The 21,219-nt window shown below is 39.6% G+C and overlaps 1 protein-coding gene across 1 annotated transcript in view; it reads right to left on the bottom strand.

The window, feature by feature from the left end:
• Positions 1-21,219, bottom strand: part of ADGRG4 (adhesion G protein-coupled receptor G4) — a gene marked incomplete at its 5' end in the record, with an annotated part of 67,064 nt that overhangs the window by 38,891 nt on the left and 6,954 nt on the right. Inside the window, 1 exon segment of the mRNA XM_079911021.1 lies at positions 13,472-14,086. Coding sequence (XP_079767147.1) covers positions 13,472-14,086 — 615 coding nt within the window.

Here is a 21,219-nt window from a genome sequence, read left to right as displayed (position 1 = left end):
TGACTTGAATGGTCCTATATCTATTACAGAAATTGGATTGTGTGGTTAAAGTCTTCCCAAAAAAGGAGGACCAGCTTTGGATTCAAATAGATGTATTTTTAAATCCTGGCTCCCTCATTTATTCATTATGTAATCATGGACTAGTTAATTAACCTCTCTGTGTTTCAATTTCCTCCTCTGTAATGTGAGATAATAACACCGACCTTAAAAAATTGTTTTGAGAATTGAGTTAATGCATGTAAAATACTTAGCATAGCACCTGGCATATAGGAAGTGCTCAAAAAATGATTAACTGTTGTCAAATGCCTATTATTCATCTCAGTACTATAAACTGAAAATGTTTTGATCTGGGACCCCAAGATTAAAATTTCTTTAACATATGCCATTTATGTGTATATATTTACCAATAATGTATACATATGTATAATAAATTTACATTATGTACATTATAAACATACTCAAAATATGCCAAAAGAATATGATAGGGCTTCCCTGGTGGTGCAGTGGTTGAGAGTCCGCCTGCGATGCAGGGGACACGGGTTCGTGCCCTGGTCCGGGAAGACCCCACATGCCGCGGAGCGGCTGGGCCCGTGAGACATGGCCGCTGAGCCTGCGCGTCCGGAGCCTGTGCTCCACAATGGGAGAGGCCACAACAGTGAGAGGCCCGTGTACCACACACACACAAAAAAGAATATGATAAAAATAAATACAAACAGAAGTTTCACGATATTTTCTTCCTGCATTCTAATGTAATGATGGGCACAGTCACACAGGAGGATAAATTAGTATGTCTATATATTCATGATCACCAACTTCAAATAAGCTTTTCACACTGCCCATCCAGCCTACCACTTTTCTCTGGTCAATTTATGCTCCTACTCTCTGCAATAACTACTGAAAACCTTCCCCATTCTCAAACTTTACCCTCACATGTTTATCAAGTGACCTTTTCCTCTTATTTCATAGGAAAAAACAAAGGAAGTCATCAGGTAGAAACTTAGCTGTGCTGCCGTCTCAGAAAGCTGACACCAACAGTCATCCCTCCTTTCCCTAAGGAGCCTTCCCCTTCCTGATTTAAAACATGTTCCAGTCTGTTGCAATAAAACATAAAAAACCCCGGGCTTCCCTGGTGGCGCAGTGGTTAAGAATCCGCCTGCCAATGCAGGGGGCACGGGTTCGAGCCCTGGCCCGGGAAGATTCCCACATGCCGTGGAGCAACTAAGCCCGTGTGCCACAACTACTGAGCCCATGTGCCACAACTACTGAAGCCCGTGCTCTGCAACAAGAGAAGCCACCACAGTGAGAAGCCTGCACACCGCAACGAAGAGTAGCCCCCGCTCGCCACAAATAGAGGAAGCCATGCACAGCAACAAAGAACAAAAGCAGCCAAAAATAAATAAATAAGATTTTAAAAAATCCACATCCTTCTGCAGGTACTGCCCTGTCACTCTGCTCCCCATCACACCCAAACTTCTTTAAAGAAAATTGATCTCTACTGGCTGTCTTCATGCTCCCCTGACCCATTCTTTAGCCCATAGTAATCTGGCTTCTGCCATCATCATTCAACTGAACAGCACTCACCAAGGCCACCAATGGCCTCCATGTAGACAGATACAATGGATACTTTTTCAGTCCTCATCTCACTTGACCTTTCAACAGCTTTTGATAATGTTGACCACTCCCTCCTTAAGATACTCTTTGAGTTGACTTCTATGACATAACGCACTCTTGGTTTTTCTCCTACTTCTCTGGCCACTCCTTCTGGCTATCACCTTTGCAGACACATCCTATTTCACCTGGCCATTAAATATCAGGGTTCCCCAAGGCTTGGTCCCAGCACCTCTTTTCTTCTCACTCTATAATTTCTTTTTTTTAATTAATTAATTATTTTGGCTGCACCAGGTCTTAGTTGACACATGCGGGCTCCTTAGTTGTGGCGTGCGAACTCTTAGTTGCAGCATGCATGTGGGATCTAGTTCCCCAACCAGGGATCGAACCTGGGCCCCCTGCATTGGGAGCACAGAGTCTTACCCACTGCGCCACCAGGCAAGTCCCTCTATAGTTTCTTCACATCTGGGATTCCAACTTACACATATACACAGATGAATCTCCAAGTTATATCTCTAGATCAGATCTCTATTCTGAGCTCCACATTTACATGACTAATTGCTCACTTGACATCATCTCTTGGATATCTCATTAACACCTCAACTCAGTATGCCCCAACTTGAACTCTCTCCAAACTGGGTTCTCTTTCAGTATTCCCACAGTGAATCATACATTTAATTGTGTAAGCCAAAACCCTCTCCCTCTGTCTCCTTCATTTCCTCTCACCTGCTATAGCCAATCCATAATCTTGTCCTGTGGATCTTACCTGCTGAATAGCTCTTTACTCCACCTGTTTATCCCCACCTTTATCACTTACCACTCTGACCAAGCCACCATCAGTCTCTCACCTGGACTACTACAGTAGCTTCCCAACTAGATTCTGCCTCTACTCTTGGGGCCCCTCCAATCTGTTCCATAATGCAATCAGAATGATCTTTTTGACATGCAGATTTGATCACGTGTCTCTCACACATATACACACACACCTTCACATACTCAGCTCCCGTTAGTGGCCTTGCATTACTCATAGGATTAAAAAAAAATTTCTTAATAGAGCCTAAAAAAACTATGCATGGTTTGGTCTCTACCTGCCTCTCCAGCCTCAGTTTGTACTAAGTTTCTTCCTTGTTTTCTGGGCTTCAGCCCGGCGGCCTCATTTTAGTCCTGCAATACTTGGCATTATTTTCCCACCACAAGACTACTGCATGTCCTGTTGCCTCTACTTAGAATGATCTTCCCACCCTTCTTCATCTGATTAACTTCTATTCTTCCTCCAGATCTCGCGCATGCATCACTTTTTCAGGGAAGACTGCCTTCCTTTGCCTCCATAACTAGGTCAAACCAATCTATTCTAGGCTGTTATGACATACCTCTTATGACAACCCTCATACTTCTTCTTCATAGTACTTGTCACAGATGCAGTTTTTCATGTGTCTGTGCTTATTAATACCTGTCTTCCTCACTACACTTTATGGGTAGGGCCTTCATCTTTCTTTGCTCACTCACCATTACATCCCCAGTGCCTAGTACAGGGCCTGGCATGTGGTAGATGTCCAATAAATATCTGCAGGCTAACTGAACAAGTGGAAATGATGAAGGCTTGGAATGAGATGAGAGTAGTGTGGGGAACCCTAATCCTACAGCTATTGGAAAGGAAGAATTGACATGACAGTTTATGTTAGTGAAGAGGTTTAAGAGATGAAGACAGAGAAATGTCAGAGAACTTGACTTTTGCTTTTGGGCTACTTGGAGAACAGTGGCGATATTCATAGAAATAGGAAAATTGGGAGGGCAGCCTCACTCGGAAGAAAAACACCCGCTTCAGGCTCGGATAAGTGGAATTTGGAACGATGGTGGAACATCCAAGTGAAAATGGTGCATAGTAAAATTCAACACTGAGTCATAATTTTTTTACCAGTTCAAATCACCCAAAATGAAATCATGCATATTTACCATTGGGAAATTAGCATTTTGAATTTATCTACCTGGGAAGCATAATACCTATGATGTAGGAATAATTATGGTGGTAGACAATCTACTAACTTATTTCACTGTCTCGAGCATTAAAATTACTTTTAATTTGCATATATAGAAATTCTGAGATGTGTGGGGGATATCCTTTGGGATTTTGTGGTCATTAGCAAGTAGAATGAGTGACAATCAGAAACCTGCAACTAACTGTATAGATGAGTAGACAAAAGTTCACACATTTATAAAAAGAAAACTCAAAGTGATATAAGAAGTACTTTTTTACTTAATTTTACAGCATTGTTTCAATTACCAGAGATTCACATCCTATTAGGCAGTATCAAGAAACCGGTACATTTCAGCAGCACAATATTTATTTCAAGCTTCTGCATTCAAATTTTTCCATAACTGCAAGTAAAAAGAGAATTGTCAGGATCTTGGTTCCCATTTTTGCAGATGGCTTTACCACAGCCAACTGGCTTAGCAAACCTGTTACAGTGTCACTTATATCACATTTGAGGAGTGTGGCATCCCAGGGCCTGAATCACTCCCTATGAATGCACTAATTGTTGAGAGAAGATTTCACAATTCCCATTCCTTTACAAATGATTAATGATTGAGCTGCGTTAACTTTCTAGGAAGACAATAAAACACTACATAACACAAAAGCTTAAGTAATCTTCTTTGAGCCAGCATTCAAATAGCACTGTTAGAGAAAGCCATAACAAGTAAACTCTTTTAGAACATGGAGGATGGGAGTTAGGCGTGATATTTTTATCTGGAGAGGGCTGAGCTATAGACGTTAATTGCTATTGACACTTCCTGTAAGCATCTCAAAAAGAAGCATAAGACTGAGAAAAAGAAAAACAAATGAGTTGAACAAAATTGCCAAACAGGTGGCATTTTAAGTACCAGATATCTCCTAGGAATGAATGCAACTTTCATCTTAACTTAAAACCTGGATTTGTATAATTCAGCAAACCTCCCATTGAATCTTTCAGATGAAAGTGGTTTTTTTCCAGAGACGTTACTGTCTCAAGGTTTTTCCTCTAAAGTCTTTATTAATAAAAACTCAAATCTTCCTTAATTAAATCACAGAATTTTAGCACTGTGTTGGAGATTGTATTCAATCCCCTCATTTAGAGATTAGGCCCAGAGAGGTTCAGTGTTGAGATGAGATTTCCACCGGTGACATATGTAGAGAAGAAATAAGACAGTGTGTGCTAGTGCTTCAATTATCCAGTACCCATAAGTGCATGCCCTCAATTTACACAGAATCATCACAAACCCTGGAGAAAGAAGAGACTCTACCTAAAAGAATCAAGAATTAGCAAATTTAGATAATAAAAGCCAAGTTCTGCAAACGCTGAACTGCTCAAGAGAAAGTTATCACCTAAAATAGTCAGACACAAACTTTAGAAGAGAGAATCACAGTGCTAAAGCAAAACATGAAGCCACCCTTGCAAGCCTAGGCATTGAAACCCAATGTGGATCCCGATTACAGCCATGCCCTGAAACAATATTCCTTAAATAATCACTCACATCCCAAATAGAGGTAATCCAATCAAATGTCAGTAGCTTTTTAACCAGGATCCATAGGGATTAAAGATCCGTGGAAGCAACCTAAGTGTCCACCAACAGATGAAGGGATAAAGAAGATGTGGCACATATATACAATGGAATATTACTCAGCCATAAAAAGAAACGAAATTGAGTTATTTGTAGTGAGGTGGATGGACCTAGAGTCTGTCATACGGAGTGAAGTAAGTCAGAAAGAGAAAGACAAATACCGTATGCTAACACATATATATGGAATTTAAGAAAAAAACAATGTCATGAAGAACCTAGGGGTAAGACAGGAATAAAGACACAGACCTACTAGAGAATGGACTTGAGGATATGGGGAGGGGGAAGGGTAAGCTGTGACAAAGTGAGAGAGTGGCATGGACATATATACACTACCAAATGTAAAATAGCTAGCTAGTGGGAAGCAGCCGCATAGCACAGGGAGATCAGCTCGGTGCTTTGTGACCACCTAGAGGGGTGGGATAGGGATGGTGGGAGGGAGGGAGATGCAAGAGGGAAGAGATATGGGAACATATGTATATGTATAACTGATTCACTTTGTTATAAAGCAGAAACTAACACACCATTGCAAAACCATTATACTCCAATAAAGATGTTAAAAAAAAAAGGCATTGCAGATTATGTGATTGTCCATGTAGAAAATCTCAAGGAACCTAAAAAAACCTAAAACACAAGAAATCTCCTGGGACTTAAAAGTGAGTTCAGTAAGGTTGGAGGATACAAATTAACACCAAGCAAAGAGTTCTTAGACTTGATGCCAAAAGCATGATCCACAAAAAGAAAAATCAATAAATTATACTTCACCCAAACTAAAAGCTTTTGCTTGGTGAAAGCCCACGTGAAAAGGATAAAAGAGTAATCTACAGATTAGGAGAAAATATTTGCAAAGCATATATCCAACAAAGGACTAGAATATATAAAGAACTCTCAAGACTCCACATTAAAAATAAAAAATCCAATGAAAAAATGTGCAATGAATTAGGAGTTTGGGATTAACATACACACACTACTATATATAAAACAGGTAAATAACAAGGACCTACTGTATAGCACAGGGAACTATACTCAATATCTTGTAATAACCTATAATAGAAAAGAATCTGAAAAAGAATATATACATGTATAACTGAATCACTTTGCTGTACACTTGAAACTAACACATCATAGTAAATTAACTATACTTCAATAAAAAACAGAGAAAAATCGGTAAAAGACATGAATAGTTCACTGAAGAGGTTATACAGATGGCAAATAATCACAGGAAAAGATATTCAACATCATTAGGCATCAGGGAAATGCAAATTAAAACCACAGTGAAGGGCTTCCCTGGTGGCGCAGTGGTTGAGGGTCTGCCTGCCGATGCAGGGGACACGGGTTCGTGCCCCAGTCTGGGAAGATCCCACATGCCGCGGAGTGGCTGGGCCCGTGAGCCATGGCCGCTGAGCCTGCGCGTCCGGAGCCTGTGCTCCGCAACAGGAGAGGCCACAACAGTGAGAGGCCCATCTACCGGAAAAAAAAAAAAAAAAAAAAAACACAATGAAAATCACTACACACTTACCAGGATGGGTAACATTGAAAAATAGTGACAACATCCAATGCTGGCAAGGATGCAGAGAAACTGGACCACTCATACTTTGCTGGTGGAACAGAATATGACACAACCACTTTGAAAAACAATCTGACAGTTTTATATAAAACTAAATGTGCAACTACCATAATGCCCAGCCATTACACTTTTGGGCATTTATCCCAGAGAAATGAAAACTTATTCTCACACAGAAACCTGTACAGAAATGTTCATAGCAGGCTTTTTTTTTTGTAATAGGCAAAAATTAGAATCAGCCCAGATGCCTTTTAAGAGGTGAATGGCTAGACAAACAGTGATATATCCATGCCATAGAATCCTATTCTACAATGGAAAGAAACAAACTATGGATACATACAACAACCTGGATGACTCTCCAGAGAATGATGCTAAGTGGGAAAAAAAGCCAATCCTTAAAGGTTACATATTTCATGACTCCATTTATTAACGTTTTTTAAATGACAAAATTTTACAAACAGGGGACAGATTAGTTGTAGTTGTCAAGGGTTAGGGATGTGGGAAGCAGAAGTGGGGGAAAAGGGAAGGAGGGACGTGGGCGTGTTTATAACAGGGCAACACCATGGATGGTTGCAGTGTTGAAACCATTCAGTATCTTTTTTTTTTTTTTTTTTTTTTTTTTTTTGCGGTACGCGGGCCTCTCACTGTTGTGGCCTCTCCCGTTGCGGAGCACAGGCTCTGGACGCACAGGCTCAGCGGCCATGGCTCACGGGCCCAGCCGCTCCGCGGCATGTGGGATCCTCCCGGACCGGGGCACGAACCCGCGTCCCCTGCATCGGCAGGCGGACCCCCAACCACTGCGCCACCAGGGAAGCCCCCATTCAGTATCTTGACTGTGGTGGTGGACACGTAAACCTACACAGGTGATCAAACTGTATAGAACTCAATACACACACACACACACACACACACGCAAATGAGTACAAGTAAAACTAGAGAAATCTGAATAAGATCAGTGGGTTGTATCCATGTCAATATTCTGGTTGTTATACCATAGTTTTGCAAAATGGTACAATTGGGGAAAACTGGGCAAAGTGTACAAGAGATCTTCAGCTGCATGTGAATCTACAGTTATCTCAATAAAAATTCAAGTTAAAAGAAGCAAATGCAAAAGCCCACACCGTGCAGGTAGTTGAATGATAACTGAATGTCCATTTGTACTGCAGGGACCACAGAAGCCACGGAGTCTGGCCTCCATCTTTGAAGGGCTTACAAACATGTTTTGCCGCATTCATCTTGTTCCCATTTGTGAACAAGTGATCACTTGCACAAGTGATCTGCATGAGCTTTGCTGTCTCTGTATTTTAAAGCGGTGATAATCCATGCTAATTCGCAGGGGCCTGTGGGCTTAATTGCCATTTGCTCCTTCACTTTAGACCAAATTGTATTATTGTAATCATTGGGAGCTGGAGAACAGAGGTATAGAGTAGCTGCATATTTATGAGGCATTTTGTTGCGGATGTACCTGCCAACAGAATATTAAGTAGAACGTTTGCTAAGGTACCGAATTCTGCTTGTGATTTGGGTATATCACCTCATATTAAATCTTCGCGTTTTTCGAGCCCACATTTTGCATCTGATTTTTCTTTCAATCACGACCTCTGGAAATATAATTCAGAGCGTGTTTATTAGATTTGTGAGAGATAATGGTGACCAGAAACTGTCACAGACACATCTGCCTGTGGGGTAGAAAAAATATGAAATGAGCATCTTTAACATGATGAGAAAAAAAAATTGTTTTCAAAATGTTGTCTGTATTCAGTTTCCAGGCAAGGACATGAAAAATGAATCCTGCAATAGAGAGAGAGACAGGCTAGAAGCTTCCATCTCTGAATCCATAGGCGAATGTCACCCTGTGCAGGAGACTACCAATTAGGAGGTTTGAATGAACTACAAACAGCTCTTGCTTATCTTTCGTGATGAAAAATGAGGATAGCACAGAGAACTGATGTACAGGGGCAAAACCAAATTGCCTTTTAGCTAGAAGAGCCCATCACAATGAAACCTTTCCTATCAGAGCTGATAACTGGATAGAAGGCTTAATAGTGGGCCAAAGGCCTTAGAAAGTACATAAACTATATAGTCAATCTCTGCATATTTTAAGAATGGTTAGTTCATAAAGTAATTCAAAGCAGCTGGAGCATTAATTAATAAATCTTAGCAAATCAATAGCTACACACACACAGGGACCCTATGTTTTGATACAGGGTAGATTTTGCAGAATGGACTCAATTCATGTTACTTCATTCTTTCCCAAGAAGGGATTTCTCAAATGCATTAACTAAGAGTGATTTAATCTACATACCTTTAGGAAATCAGAACAAATCCTTTGTTGGATCATGTGTCTGAGCTGAGATTAGGAAATTACTCTCAATTTACCTAGAGAGGAATTTTAGCTTCTCATCAGTCCCTAATGATCACATCAAGAAATTCCAGTCACCATCCATACCTTTTAAAAATACATTAGATTTTTGTCACAGCTAAAACCTGGATACAACTTAAAAGTCCTTCAAAGAAAGATCATTGAATAAATTATAGCATAGCTCTATCATAACCCCTACACCAAAAATAGTCAGGTAGGTCTATACTTTCTGATATGGAAATATCTGCAAAATATACTATCGAATGCAAAAAAAAGATACAGAGGACTATGCTTATGATGATGATCCCAACTGAGAAAAAGAAAAACAAAGAATATTTACACACAAACCCAAGTTTTAAATTGTTTCTGCAAGGATATATAAAAACTTTTTAATCATTACTTTTAGAGAGAAGCACTTGGGGTAAGGGGATTGAAGAGAAAGGAGACTTTTAATTTATATCTTTATGCATTGTTTGAATTTTAACCATGCATGTCTATTACTTTTACTGTAAAAACTAAATCAATTTTAATGAATAGTTAACTTAATAAAATAACTAGCAAAAAAGGTAAACCAACTTAAATTGTAAAAGCTTATATCCTTTTCTCTTAAAATTGTACGTTTAATAATGTGTCCTATGAAATTACAAGCCCATGTATACGGAGATGTGTGTACAAGAAAATTCATTGTAGCGTTACTTGTAACTGCAAAAATTTGGAAGCAATTTAAATGCTCAACCGTGGTGAGTTAGTTCAATAAATTATAGTACATCTATAAATGGATATATGAAGCCCCAAAAGGGATGAGCTGGTTATAAACCTACTGATGTGTCCATGATAATATTAAGTTAAAATAAATCAAATTGTAAACCTATATGTACATATGCATACATTATTTTTATTTTTTTAACTATACACATCCATACACACCCATGCATACACACACACATTATAAATCCATAGGAAAAAAAATTCTAAAAAAAAAATAGACACCTCTGTGGAGAGGACGCAGGGTAGGTTTTACTTTATGCTTCACGTATTTTTGCATTGTTTGAGTTTGTTTTATTCACAATCATTTATTGCATTTGTAACTTTTTTAATAAAGAAAAAAGGCTTAAAAACTACTCCAAAACTAAATTACTAGTGACTAGCACCTTTGCCATGATTATTATTTATCACTGCACTGTTTAAATACTCCTGAGACATCTCCAACTACAGTGAATACTTGTTTATTAAACCCAGGTAGCATTCATGGTTTTCGGCAAATGTTCCCCCAAAGCCCTGTTCTCATGAATATATAAATATACACATATATAGTTTATGTGTAAATAGATTTATTGAGAATTGTAACCTAGCCATGTGTTCATTAAAATTTATTTTTGAAAGGTCATAATCCTTCTATGGACCATAAATAGCAATTTATTAGGCAAAAGCTGAAGCTAGACATGTAGTAACCACTCCTATCTATTCAGATAACTGCCTTCATTTTCCCCAGATGTCAGACAGCAAGATGGAGGTAGAAGAAATTCTATGGTGTTACAGCTCCTTCAGGGGTGAACAGGCAGCGACCATGGCTGGTAGCTTAATTTCCCCAGGTGGATTAACAACACCAGCAATTCTCTTCAAAGGAAGCTTCTAAGAGAGTGGCTCATGACCGTTTTGGGGCCACAGACTCCTTCGAGGCAGTCCTGCAAGGTGTGTGGGGTGAAAAGAATGGGCTTTGCAACAGGACAGATCTTTGTGCAAATCCCAGCTCCACTACTGATTTGATGGGTGACCTTAAGCAATTTATTTAAGCTCTCAGGGGCTTTCTTTCTTCATCCATAACGTGCCTGACACACGGCAAGGACCTAGTAAAAGGCAGCGATTATATTATTTTAGAATATGATGAAGACTATAGACTGTCCTCAGGAGGAAAAAATTCATCTTGCATTTTTAGAATGGTGCGTACCATCTCAAGGGCTTTGCTCACCTGTCAAGGCCATTCTGGACCTCAGGTTAGGAAACCCTGTCTAAGGTTTGGAAGGAACATTTGAAGGAACCTGAATAGTAGAAATAACATTTTCTACTCCTTTTACTGATTGTCATTTTAGGTTATGTTTTCTTTGGCTTGTTTGTTGTATTGGATTATTTGTATATTATGCCCACCAAGACTTAATCAGACCAAGAGGATAGATTGTACATTAAAAAGTGTACAAAAGAGCAAAATAAATGAGGGTCATCTAACACTTTATCACTTCAGTTAGATTTAGTCATTTACCAGCAAAGTGGTATGAAAGGCCATGGCAATTCACTGGCCAGATTAGGTTTTCAAAGACCACTGCTAAGCACATGGACTTAATAGAGCCATACTTCTGGTTCCTTCCATCAATGATAACGTTACTTTAAACTGCTTTGAGTGAGCTGTTCAGGCTTAACCTACTAGCTCGCTTTTGTAATCAGAGCCAGCTAGGACTTTTCTCTTTCATTTTCAAGCCTTCAGAAAGGAGAAAAACCAAATGCCTTCAGGTAGTAGCTCAAAGGAATGGCTTTCCTGTTCCTCTGCATTAGTCTGAGCTCAAAGAAACACAGAAACCCTCTGCCATTAACTCAAACAGCATCCAGACCGTTGGTGAAAACCTATCTCCATAGTCTGCAGGAGTCCTATTAGGCATGGATCTAGCCCCCCTTCCCTCGCTACCCCCTCCCAAATCCATAAGAACAGTAAATACTATTCCTCTAAGAATAAGTGAACATTTCAGGAAATGAGAAAAAATTCTATCTTGATGCTGTTATCAGTGACTTTACCCATGCTTCAGGACTGCAGCTGTTGACGATGGAGAAGATTGGATTTGACGGGAGAGTGGGGTTGGACAGAGAAAAACAACCTTATATTTCCTCCTAAAAACTGGAAAGAAGGAAGGAAATACATGTGTAATTCCAAAAACCCAGTTTTCTTACAAGAATTCCATCTAACAGTTCTCCCACAACGTCATTGCTCTCAAAAGAAAAATGAATTGGTTTATCAATATCATTCCCCACTAAAAGGGACTGGGGCTCTTTGGTAAAATGGCTGATTCTTGGGCTGAGTGGGAAGACTACAAGATGAGCCTGTAACATCTTGTTGTGCTAGAAAGTACGGAAGTGCTTGAAAAATAATGGGAATGTGTCAAAAGGACACAAGAGCCAGACTGAAGGACTCCCACTGGCCAAATCTGGGCCAATTTGAGCAATAAAATAAATGACAGCAACAGATTGTAACCCATTGAATAAACTAAGAGTGCATGAATTCATGCTGATATAAACATATAAACAACTGAAGGAATAAATAAGTAAATGTAGAAGAGAACACTCTCCCTCACAATAGAATACTAACTAATAAATGTAGAAAAATGATGGAGTTCTAAAAATCGTCATTTGGCAATCATCATAGTAATAAGTGATTGAGGCAAGAATCGTCGATAGATATAAAACTACTGGGTGAAAGTTTGATAAGAACAGGATATTGATATAGCCTCCTAATATCTCTCAGGAAATTACTCAATTATAATGGAAAAAGAGTAACTTTGCAGTGGAGAAATCTAACTATCATCATTAGCATCAAGAGATCAAAGTTACCGTCACCAGTATTGAGACAAATTGGCATCATGAAAGACAGGGAAAAACTAAGGGTCTGTTCCAGATTAGAATCTAAAGAGACACCATAACTAAAGGCAATGTATGATCCTGAATTGGATCCTGGACCAAGTAAAATATAACTATAAGAGAAATGATTAGTACAATTGGCTAAATTTGAATATGGACTATGAATTAGATATTAGTACCATATCAATGTTAAATTTCCTGATTTTGACAACTGTACTGTGGTTATGTAAGAGAATGTCCTTATTCTCAGGAAATTACACACTGAGATATTTAGGGGAAATGAGGCCCTATGTCTGCAACTTAATCTTAAATTATTAAGAAACAATTTGTGAGTGTGTGTGTGTGTGTGTGTGTGTGTGTGTGTGTGAGAGAGAGAGAGAGAGAGAGAGAGAGTATGGAGTGGGGAAAGAGAAGGGGACAGAGAGAGAGGGAGAATGATAAAACCTAGGAGGAAAATGTAACAGTGAAGCTGGGTAGAGAATATATAGAAAATTTTTGTCCTATTCTTGCAATTTTTCTGTAAGTTTGAAATCATATCAAAATACAAGACAAAAAGTACTATTTGCTCTACGTTAAAAAGTAGATGACAAAACTGTGGCAACATTGGGCCCCTCTGAGGAAGACAGAGCCTGGGCCTAGGAGTGGGTTATTTATAGTAGCGAGCAGAAGAGTTCTGCACCACCACTACCCTTGCTAAGGAAGACAATTCATCAGTTTCTCACCGCAGCGCACTCTCATGTCAACGGTTGGAATGATCTTGTTGATGAGCCAAACATCTTCTTCCCAACTAACCACGTTTCCGCTCAAACGCTTCATAAACTCTTCATTTCCCAGGATGTGGTCCCAGAGTTGAAAGTAGTAGAAGCTGCTGGTGAACCTAGGAACCATGCCTTTAACATGGTCGTCCACTTTCTTGCGAAAATGTCCTAGAACCAGAGTCCCATTAGGCGCCAGGTTTTGTGGCTGATCCGTCATTACCAGTATCCTTTCTTGACTCAGGAAGAGCTCTGATCTGCCTTTCACACCATCCCATATCAAGCATATTGTGTGCCACTGAAATGGAGTCAGGTGGTAACGGATGTAAAAGGTCTTGCCCAAGTTGTACACAATTAGCTGCTGATGGTCTCCTGCGAGTCCAAGGTCTATGTCTCCTCTACCCAGGAGAGTAGTTTTAGTAATATAGGAGAAGGCCATCCAGTCACTTGATCTGGCACCCACAAATCGCAGGTCAGTGCGTACTGTGAATCGACTGAGTTCAGGAATGGTGTTGGTCAGGCTTACATATGTGTCAGCTCCACCATAAAAATCCAACCTTTTTCCTTTTAGTGAAAGTGCATCTGTCCACATTTGGGGAAGGGAAAAGAGAAAACAAATGAAATTTTTTGTAACAAAAAAATCAATTTTAACATCTTTTTTAGCCGTAGAGCCAAATCCAGATTATACAATACTATTATGAGTCAATACCGGTGCAAGTAAGCCAAAATAGTTGATATACAAAAATCATCTCTATTTGACGTTAGCATGTGACTTGACTTTGGCAGAAGAGCTTCTTCCTAATTATATTTTGCCTGGGCTAATAAGAAAAGTTAGATTAGTGTTCCCAGAGCACACACCAACTGAACACTTTGAGGGGGCGGATAGAAGTGGGGTTGGGGGGAGACCAAGGAAAAGGTAGCTTGGACTTAAAATTTGCTGCACATAATCCTCACTCATATAATCAGAAGATGACTATTTCCATCTACCTAACTGCCTTCTTATATTCACGGTGCAACAGCAGTTTATTTCTCCAATGCCTTTTCCTGAGCCAAATTACCTGATTTATTCTGTCTCTGGAGACGGCTTCTCACTGAGGCACTGACAGGGGCCTGAAGGATGGACAACGCTGAAGTTGCAGGGCTTCCGTTTGCGTTCAGGAAAGGGAGAAAGGGCGCTGCCCGGAGTGTATCCTGATTCCTCCCTTCCATTTCCTCACTAAGGGGGCTGCAGCTTTAAGAGGCTCGAGATGGCCACGTACCTGGTTACCGCTGGCTCTGCAGTCAGGCAACCTGGGTTGGAATCCCAGCTCTGACGCTCTGAGCAAGTGACTTAACCTCCAGATGCCTCACCGTTTGCTTCAGTAAAATGGGAATTCAGGGCCACAGTGTTGCATGAATGCACAACCCAGGGCCACCACTATAGTCTACGCCAAATAACACCCCTACCTGCTGTCCTTACAAGATTGTTTGAAGATTAAGTGACATGATGTGTGCTCTCAAACGTTGCTGAAGGACATGCGCATTGGTACAGTCTTTTGGCGGGCAATTTGGCAATATCTATGAAAGTATAAACGGAGTATGCCCTTTGTTTCATAGGTAGCTATTAATGAATCATGATACTATCACCATCGCATACCTCACAACCCGGGGCACTAGGCAAATATCTGAGGCTTGCCGAACATCAACCTAATTCCACTCCCAGCATAGCCCAAGACAAAGCAAAAAGAGCTTTATGGCAGAATGGAACGTTAACCTTTCTCTGAATCAGGGGTGTAATGTTGGGACCGCCACTCTAGAACTGACAGCTGTAACAGCACACTACACAGGCTGGCAGGAAGTGACAACTTCCCTGCTTTGGGAAGATGTCCCCATATGAAAGCTTCTAGATACTCCCTAGCCCTACAGAATTCTCTCCCTCCATTCCTCCACTGAATATCTTCCAAAAGCAAATAAATACATGTCTGCCTACACATACTCGCCTGCACACACACACACACACACACACACACACACACACAGAGAACCATACGCCAGAACTCATAGCATCCACCTGCCAGGGAGCTATTTCTGAACCATTCATGGTGGATGAGCAAGTGCTCTTTTCTGTCCTTGGCTTATGTGATTATAGTATCATCATCTTTCATGTGGCTAATAAATCAAGAGCTAATCCCACATGGCAATAATTGCTATGAAACCCAAGTCTCAATTATGGTTGGTTAACATTGCTTTTCTGTCCAGCCCTCCAAAATGACGTCAAATACAAGACTTAAGAATGGTTATTATGGTGAACATAAATCTCCAGGGCTTACTTGTCCCTTAAAAGAGAATGTATCATAATTTCACATGCTCTACAAGGGCCTCTGCTCTCTGCAGTATGATAGTATAAAACCAGTTGCCAAAGGACATGAACAAGCAAGTAACTAAATCAGAAATATAAAAAGATGGGCTCTCACTATTTTTAAAACACAAGTTAGAACAACAATAAGATACCATTTTTTGCCTTTTAGGATGATAACACTTTAGATTGAGAATATCTAGTACTGACCAGCCTGTGGGGAAACAAGTCACTTTAAAACACTGCTGGTGGGCTTCCCTGGTGGCGCAGTGGTTGAGAGTCCGCCTGCCGATGCAGGGGACATGGGTTCGTGCCCCGGTCCGGGAAGATCCCACATGCCGTGGAGCAGCTGGGCCCGTGAGCCATGGCTGCTGAGCCTGTGCGTCCAGAGCCTGTGCTCCGCAACGGGAGAGGCCACAACAGTGAGAGGCCCACGTACTGCAAAAAAAAAAAAAAAAAAAACCACTGCTGATGGTGGGAGTACAATTAGTACAGTCTGTCTTTTTTTTTTTTGAAGGGCAATTTGCCAATATCTATGAAAATTTTAATTGTACATAATTGTGCATATGCTTTTGACCCAGCAATTCCATTTCTATCCATTTATTCTAGACAAACATACATGTGTACAAAGCTGCAAGTACAAGAATATGTATTGCAGCATTGTTTGTAATTGAGAAAAAAAGAGGAAAATCTCTATGTCTCAAGAAGTTAATTGTCACCTCTATACACTGGAATAGTAAAACAAACAAAGTAGATGTATAGAGTCATGGAGAGATTTCCAAGGTTTACTATTATGTGAAATGGGAGTTACATAAGTATAGATATAGTATTATCCTATTTCAAAAATAAGAGAAAAATGTGTGTGCCGGCATACACTAGAAAAGAATCTGAAAGAATACACTCCAGATAAGATGAGTATCTTCAGGTTTGAGATTTAGGGAGATTTTTACTTTCTATGTTATTTCAGTAATATTTGCGTTTTTTTAATAAACAATGTGTTCCATTCATAATCAGAAAAATAAGGATGGATAGATGATAGGTAGATAGATAGATACATACATACATAGATACATAGGACAGATAGATAGAAACCACTTGTGGCCACCCTTAAGGTTCTGCAGACAGAGGTAAGTCTTGCTTAGATCTGAGCAGAAGTGTGGTGTAGTGGAATCCAAAAAGGCCAGATTCAAGTCCCAGTTCTGCCCCTTCCTAGCTGCGTGAACATGGGAAATGAATGCAGGTAAAAGCATTTAAAATTTTAAAAAATTTTTTTCATGAACTATAGCTGATTTACAATGTTGTGTTAGTTTCGGGTGCACAGCAAAGTGATTTGGATATACATATATATTATGTATACATATATAATATATATACATATATAATATGTATATTCTTTTACAGATTCTTTTCCGTTATAGGTTCTTACATGATATTGAATATAGTTCCCTGTGCTATACAGTAGGTCCTTGTTGGTGATCTATTTTACATATAGTAATGTGTATATAGTAGTGTGTACATGTTAATCCCAAACTCTTAATTTATCCCTCCCCCATGTGAAAGCTTTTAAGACAGCGTCTGGCATACGGTGAGCACTATATGTATGTTAAACTCACGTCACTTCTCTGAACCTCATTCCTCCATGGTAAGATGGGCGTAATAATTACCTACCTAGTAGGGACGTTATGAAAGCTGATGCAATAACTAACAAACTGATGCAATAACTAATGTTTAGGTCACGTTTGTGAGAAAGTTGATAAACTGCGAAGCCCCGTGTAAATGTCAGCTGCCGTGTTTGCCATTGTCGTTATTAGAGGCCTCTTCTTCCACAACCTCCTCTGCGCCCTCACACATGCAAGCACGTCTGCGCTGAGCCCTTGCTGCAGCCTCCAGGCCCTGAGCAGGGCTTGGAGGAGGCTGGGCTGTGATGAGTTGGGACAGAAGCTTTGCCCTTCTGTTTGGCCAGGCAACCAGTGTTCTCTGGCGGGCCTCTCCAGGGCCCACTTCAAAAGCCACTTGTGTCTTTGCATATGATTTAACTATCCATTGCAGATGTCTGCTTGAACGCTGCCATCTGTTCCCTGGCAATTTTCAAGTTCAAATTGCATGATTGCTCCCCTGAAGCAATTGATTTGGCCATCCTCTGTGTCTCTTCGCCTCTATCCTCTGTTTCCTTTTGTTTTAAATTACATGTATTGTTTCCCCCACTTTAAAAAAAAAAGAGGTGTTTTTTCCATTATAAAAGTGATACTGTACACGCTTTTTAAAAGAAAAAAATGGAAAGTATTAGAAAGTAAAAAGATGAGAACGAACTCAGCCAGAGTTCCACCACCCAGAGACAACCACCATTAACATTTTACAATATTTCTTTTGCTGTTTGGTTCTGTGCATGGGTTTTGCTTGTTTCTATGTGGCTGAGATCATATTGTATGAAAAATGTGGTACCCTGCTTTCCTCACTTAACATTATGACATAAGTGTTTTCCCTGTTGGGAAAACCTTATCATAAACCCCATTTAAATGACTATGTTACAGCCCCCAGGAGGGCCAGGCATCATTGTATTTGTATCGAGAAGATACACGTAACATAAAATTCACCATTTTAATCATTTTAAAGTGTACAATTCAGTGGCATTTAGTACATTTACGATGGTGTACAATCATCGCCATTATCTAGTTCCAGAACTTTTCATCACCCCCAGAGGAAACCCTGTACCAATTAAGCAGTCACTCCCCATCTGCCCCTCCCATCAGCCCCTGGAAACCACTAAGCTGCTTTTTGTCTCTGTGGATTTGCCTATTCTAGACATTTCATATAAATGAAATCATACAATGTGGCTTTTTGTGTCTGGCTTATTTCACTTAGTGTAGTGTCTTAAACGTTCATCCATGTTGTAGCATGCGCCAGTACTTCATTCCTTTATATGGCCGAATAATTTCCATCGTATGGGTACACCACATTTTAAAAATTAATTCATCTATTAATGGATATTTGGGTTGTGTCTACCTTTTGGCTATTATGAACAGTGCTGCCACGAACATTCATGTTATTCATTTTGTTTGAACACATGTTTTCATTTCTTTTGTGTATATACCTAGGAGTGGGTCATATAGTAATTCTATGCTTAACTTATTGAGTAACAGCTGACCTGTTTTCCACAGTGGCTGCTCCATTTTACATTCCCGCTAGCAACATATGAGGGTTCCAACTTCTCTACCTCCTTGCCAACTCTTGTTGTTTTCTGTTTTTTTTTAAATTAGTATTATAACCATCCTCGAGGGTGTGAGTGACATCTCACTGTGCTTTTGATTTGCATTTCCCTAACGACTAATGACATTGAGCATCTTTTCATGTGCTTGTTGATCATTTGCATATCTTCTATTCAAGTCCTTTGCCCATTTTTTTTTTTTTTTTTTTTTTTTTTTTTGCGGTACGCAGGCCTCTCACTGTTGTGGCCTCTCCCGTTGCGGAGCACAGGCTCCGGACATGCAGGCTCAGCGGCCATGGCTCACGGGCCCAGCTGCTCCATGGCATGTGGGATCTTCCTGGACCGGGGCACGAACCCATGTCCCCTGCATTAGCAGGCGGACTCTCAACCACTGCACCACCAGGGAAGCCCCCTTTGCCCATTTTTAACTGGGTTGTCTTTTTATTGTTGAGTTGTAAGCAGTCTTTATGTATTCTGGATACTAGGACCTTATGAGATATATGACCTGCATATAGCTCCCTTTCTGTAGGCTGTCTTTTAACTTTCTTGATAGTGTCTTTTGATGCACAAAAGTTTTTAATTTTGATGAAGTCCAATTTATCTGTTTTTTCCTTTGTTGCTTGTTCTTTTGGTGTCATTTCTAAGAATCTATCTACTGTCAAATCCAAGGTCATGAAGATTTACCTCTATGCTTTCTTCTAAAAGTTTTATAGTTGTAGTTCTTACATTTATATTGTTCATACATGTTGAGTTAATTTTTATATATGGGGTGAAGTAGGGGTCCAACTTCATTCTTTTACATGTGTTTACATGTATTTGTATGTATACATGCATATATGTTTACGTACCCAGTTTTCCCATCGCCATTTGTTAAGTAGATTATTTTTCCCCATTGAATGGTCTTGGCACCCTTGTGGAAAATTAATTGACCATACATGTATGGGTTTCTTTCTGAACTCTCAATTCTGTTCCATTAATCTATGTCTATCCTTATGTCAATAACACACTGTTTTGATTATTGTACTTTGTAGTAGGTTTTGAAATCAGGATGTGTGAGTCCTCCAACTTTGTTCTTTTTCAAGGTTGTGTTGGCTATTCAGTGTTCCTTGCAATTCCATGTGAATTGTGGGATTGGCTTTTCCATGTTTGTAAAAAAGACCATTGGAATTTTTTTTATTTATTGAAATGTTTTCTTTTTGGCCACACTGCACGGCTTGTGGGATCTTAGTTCCCCCACCAGGGATTGAACCCAGGCACATGGCAGTGAAAGCACTGAGTCCTAACCACTGGACCACCAGGGAACTCCCTAAAAAAGACCATTGGGATTTTGGTAGAGTTTGCCTTGAATTTTGATAGAGTGGATCTCTTTGAGGTATATTGCCATCTTAATATTAAATCTGTAAACATGGGGTTTTTCCCATTTACTTAGGTCTTCTTTAATTTCTTTCAGCCTTGTTCGTGGTTTGAGTGTAGAAGTCTTTCATCTACTTGGTTAAATTTATTCCTTGGTATTTTATTCTTTTAGAAAGTATTGTAAATGAAATTGTTTTCTTAACTTCATTTCAGATTGTTCATTGTTAGTGCATAGAATGTACTACTAATTTTTATGTGTTGATCTTGTATCCTGCAATTTGTTTGTTAACTTAATCATCTGTTTTTCAGATTCTTTAGGATGTTCTTTGTGTAAGATCGTATTATCTACAAACAGAGATCGTTTTACTTTTTCTTTCCAGTTTGGATGTCTTATTTCTTTTTCTTGTCCAATTGCTCTGGCTAGAACTTCCAGCACAATACTGAATAGAAGTGGCAGAAGTGGGCATTCTGGTCTTGTTCCGGATCTTAGGGGAAGATTTTAGCTATTCACAATTAAGTATGATGTTCACTATTAGGTTTTCATAGATGCCCTTTACAGCTTGAGGAAGTTTCCTTCTATTTCTAGAGTGTTGAGTGCTTTTATCATGAAAGGGGGTTGGATTTTGTCAAATGTTTTTTCTGCATCAATTAAGATGATCATATGTTTTTTTCCCTCCAATCTATTAATGTAGTGTATTACATTGGTAGATGAATTTTTATATGTTGAAACACCTTTGCATTCCTAATATAAATTCCACTTGGTCAGGGTAGATAAACCTCAATATGCTGCTGGATTTAGTCTGCCAGTATATTGTTAAGAAT

The sequence above is a fragment of the Stenella coeruleoalba genome (genome assembly GCF_951394435.1).
Source record: "Stenella coeruleoalba genome assembly, chromosome: X".
Taxonomy (NCBI): Eukaryota; Metazoa; Chordata; class Mammalia; order Artiodactyla; family Delphinidae; genus Stenella; species Stenella coeruleoalba.
Note: the sequence above shows the minus strand (reverse complement) of the source record. Positions and strands in the feature narration are given on the sequence as shown.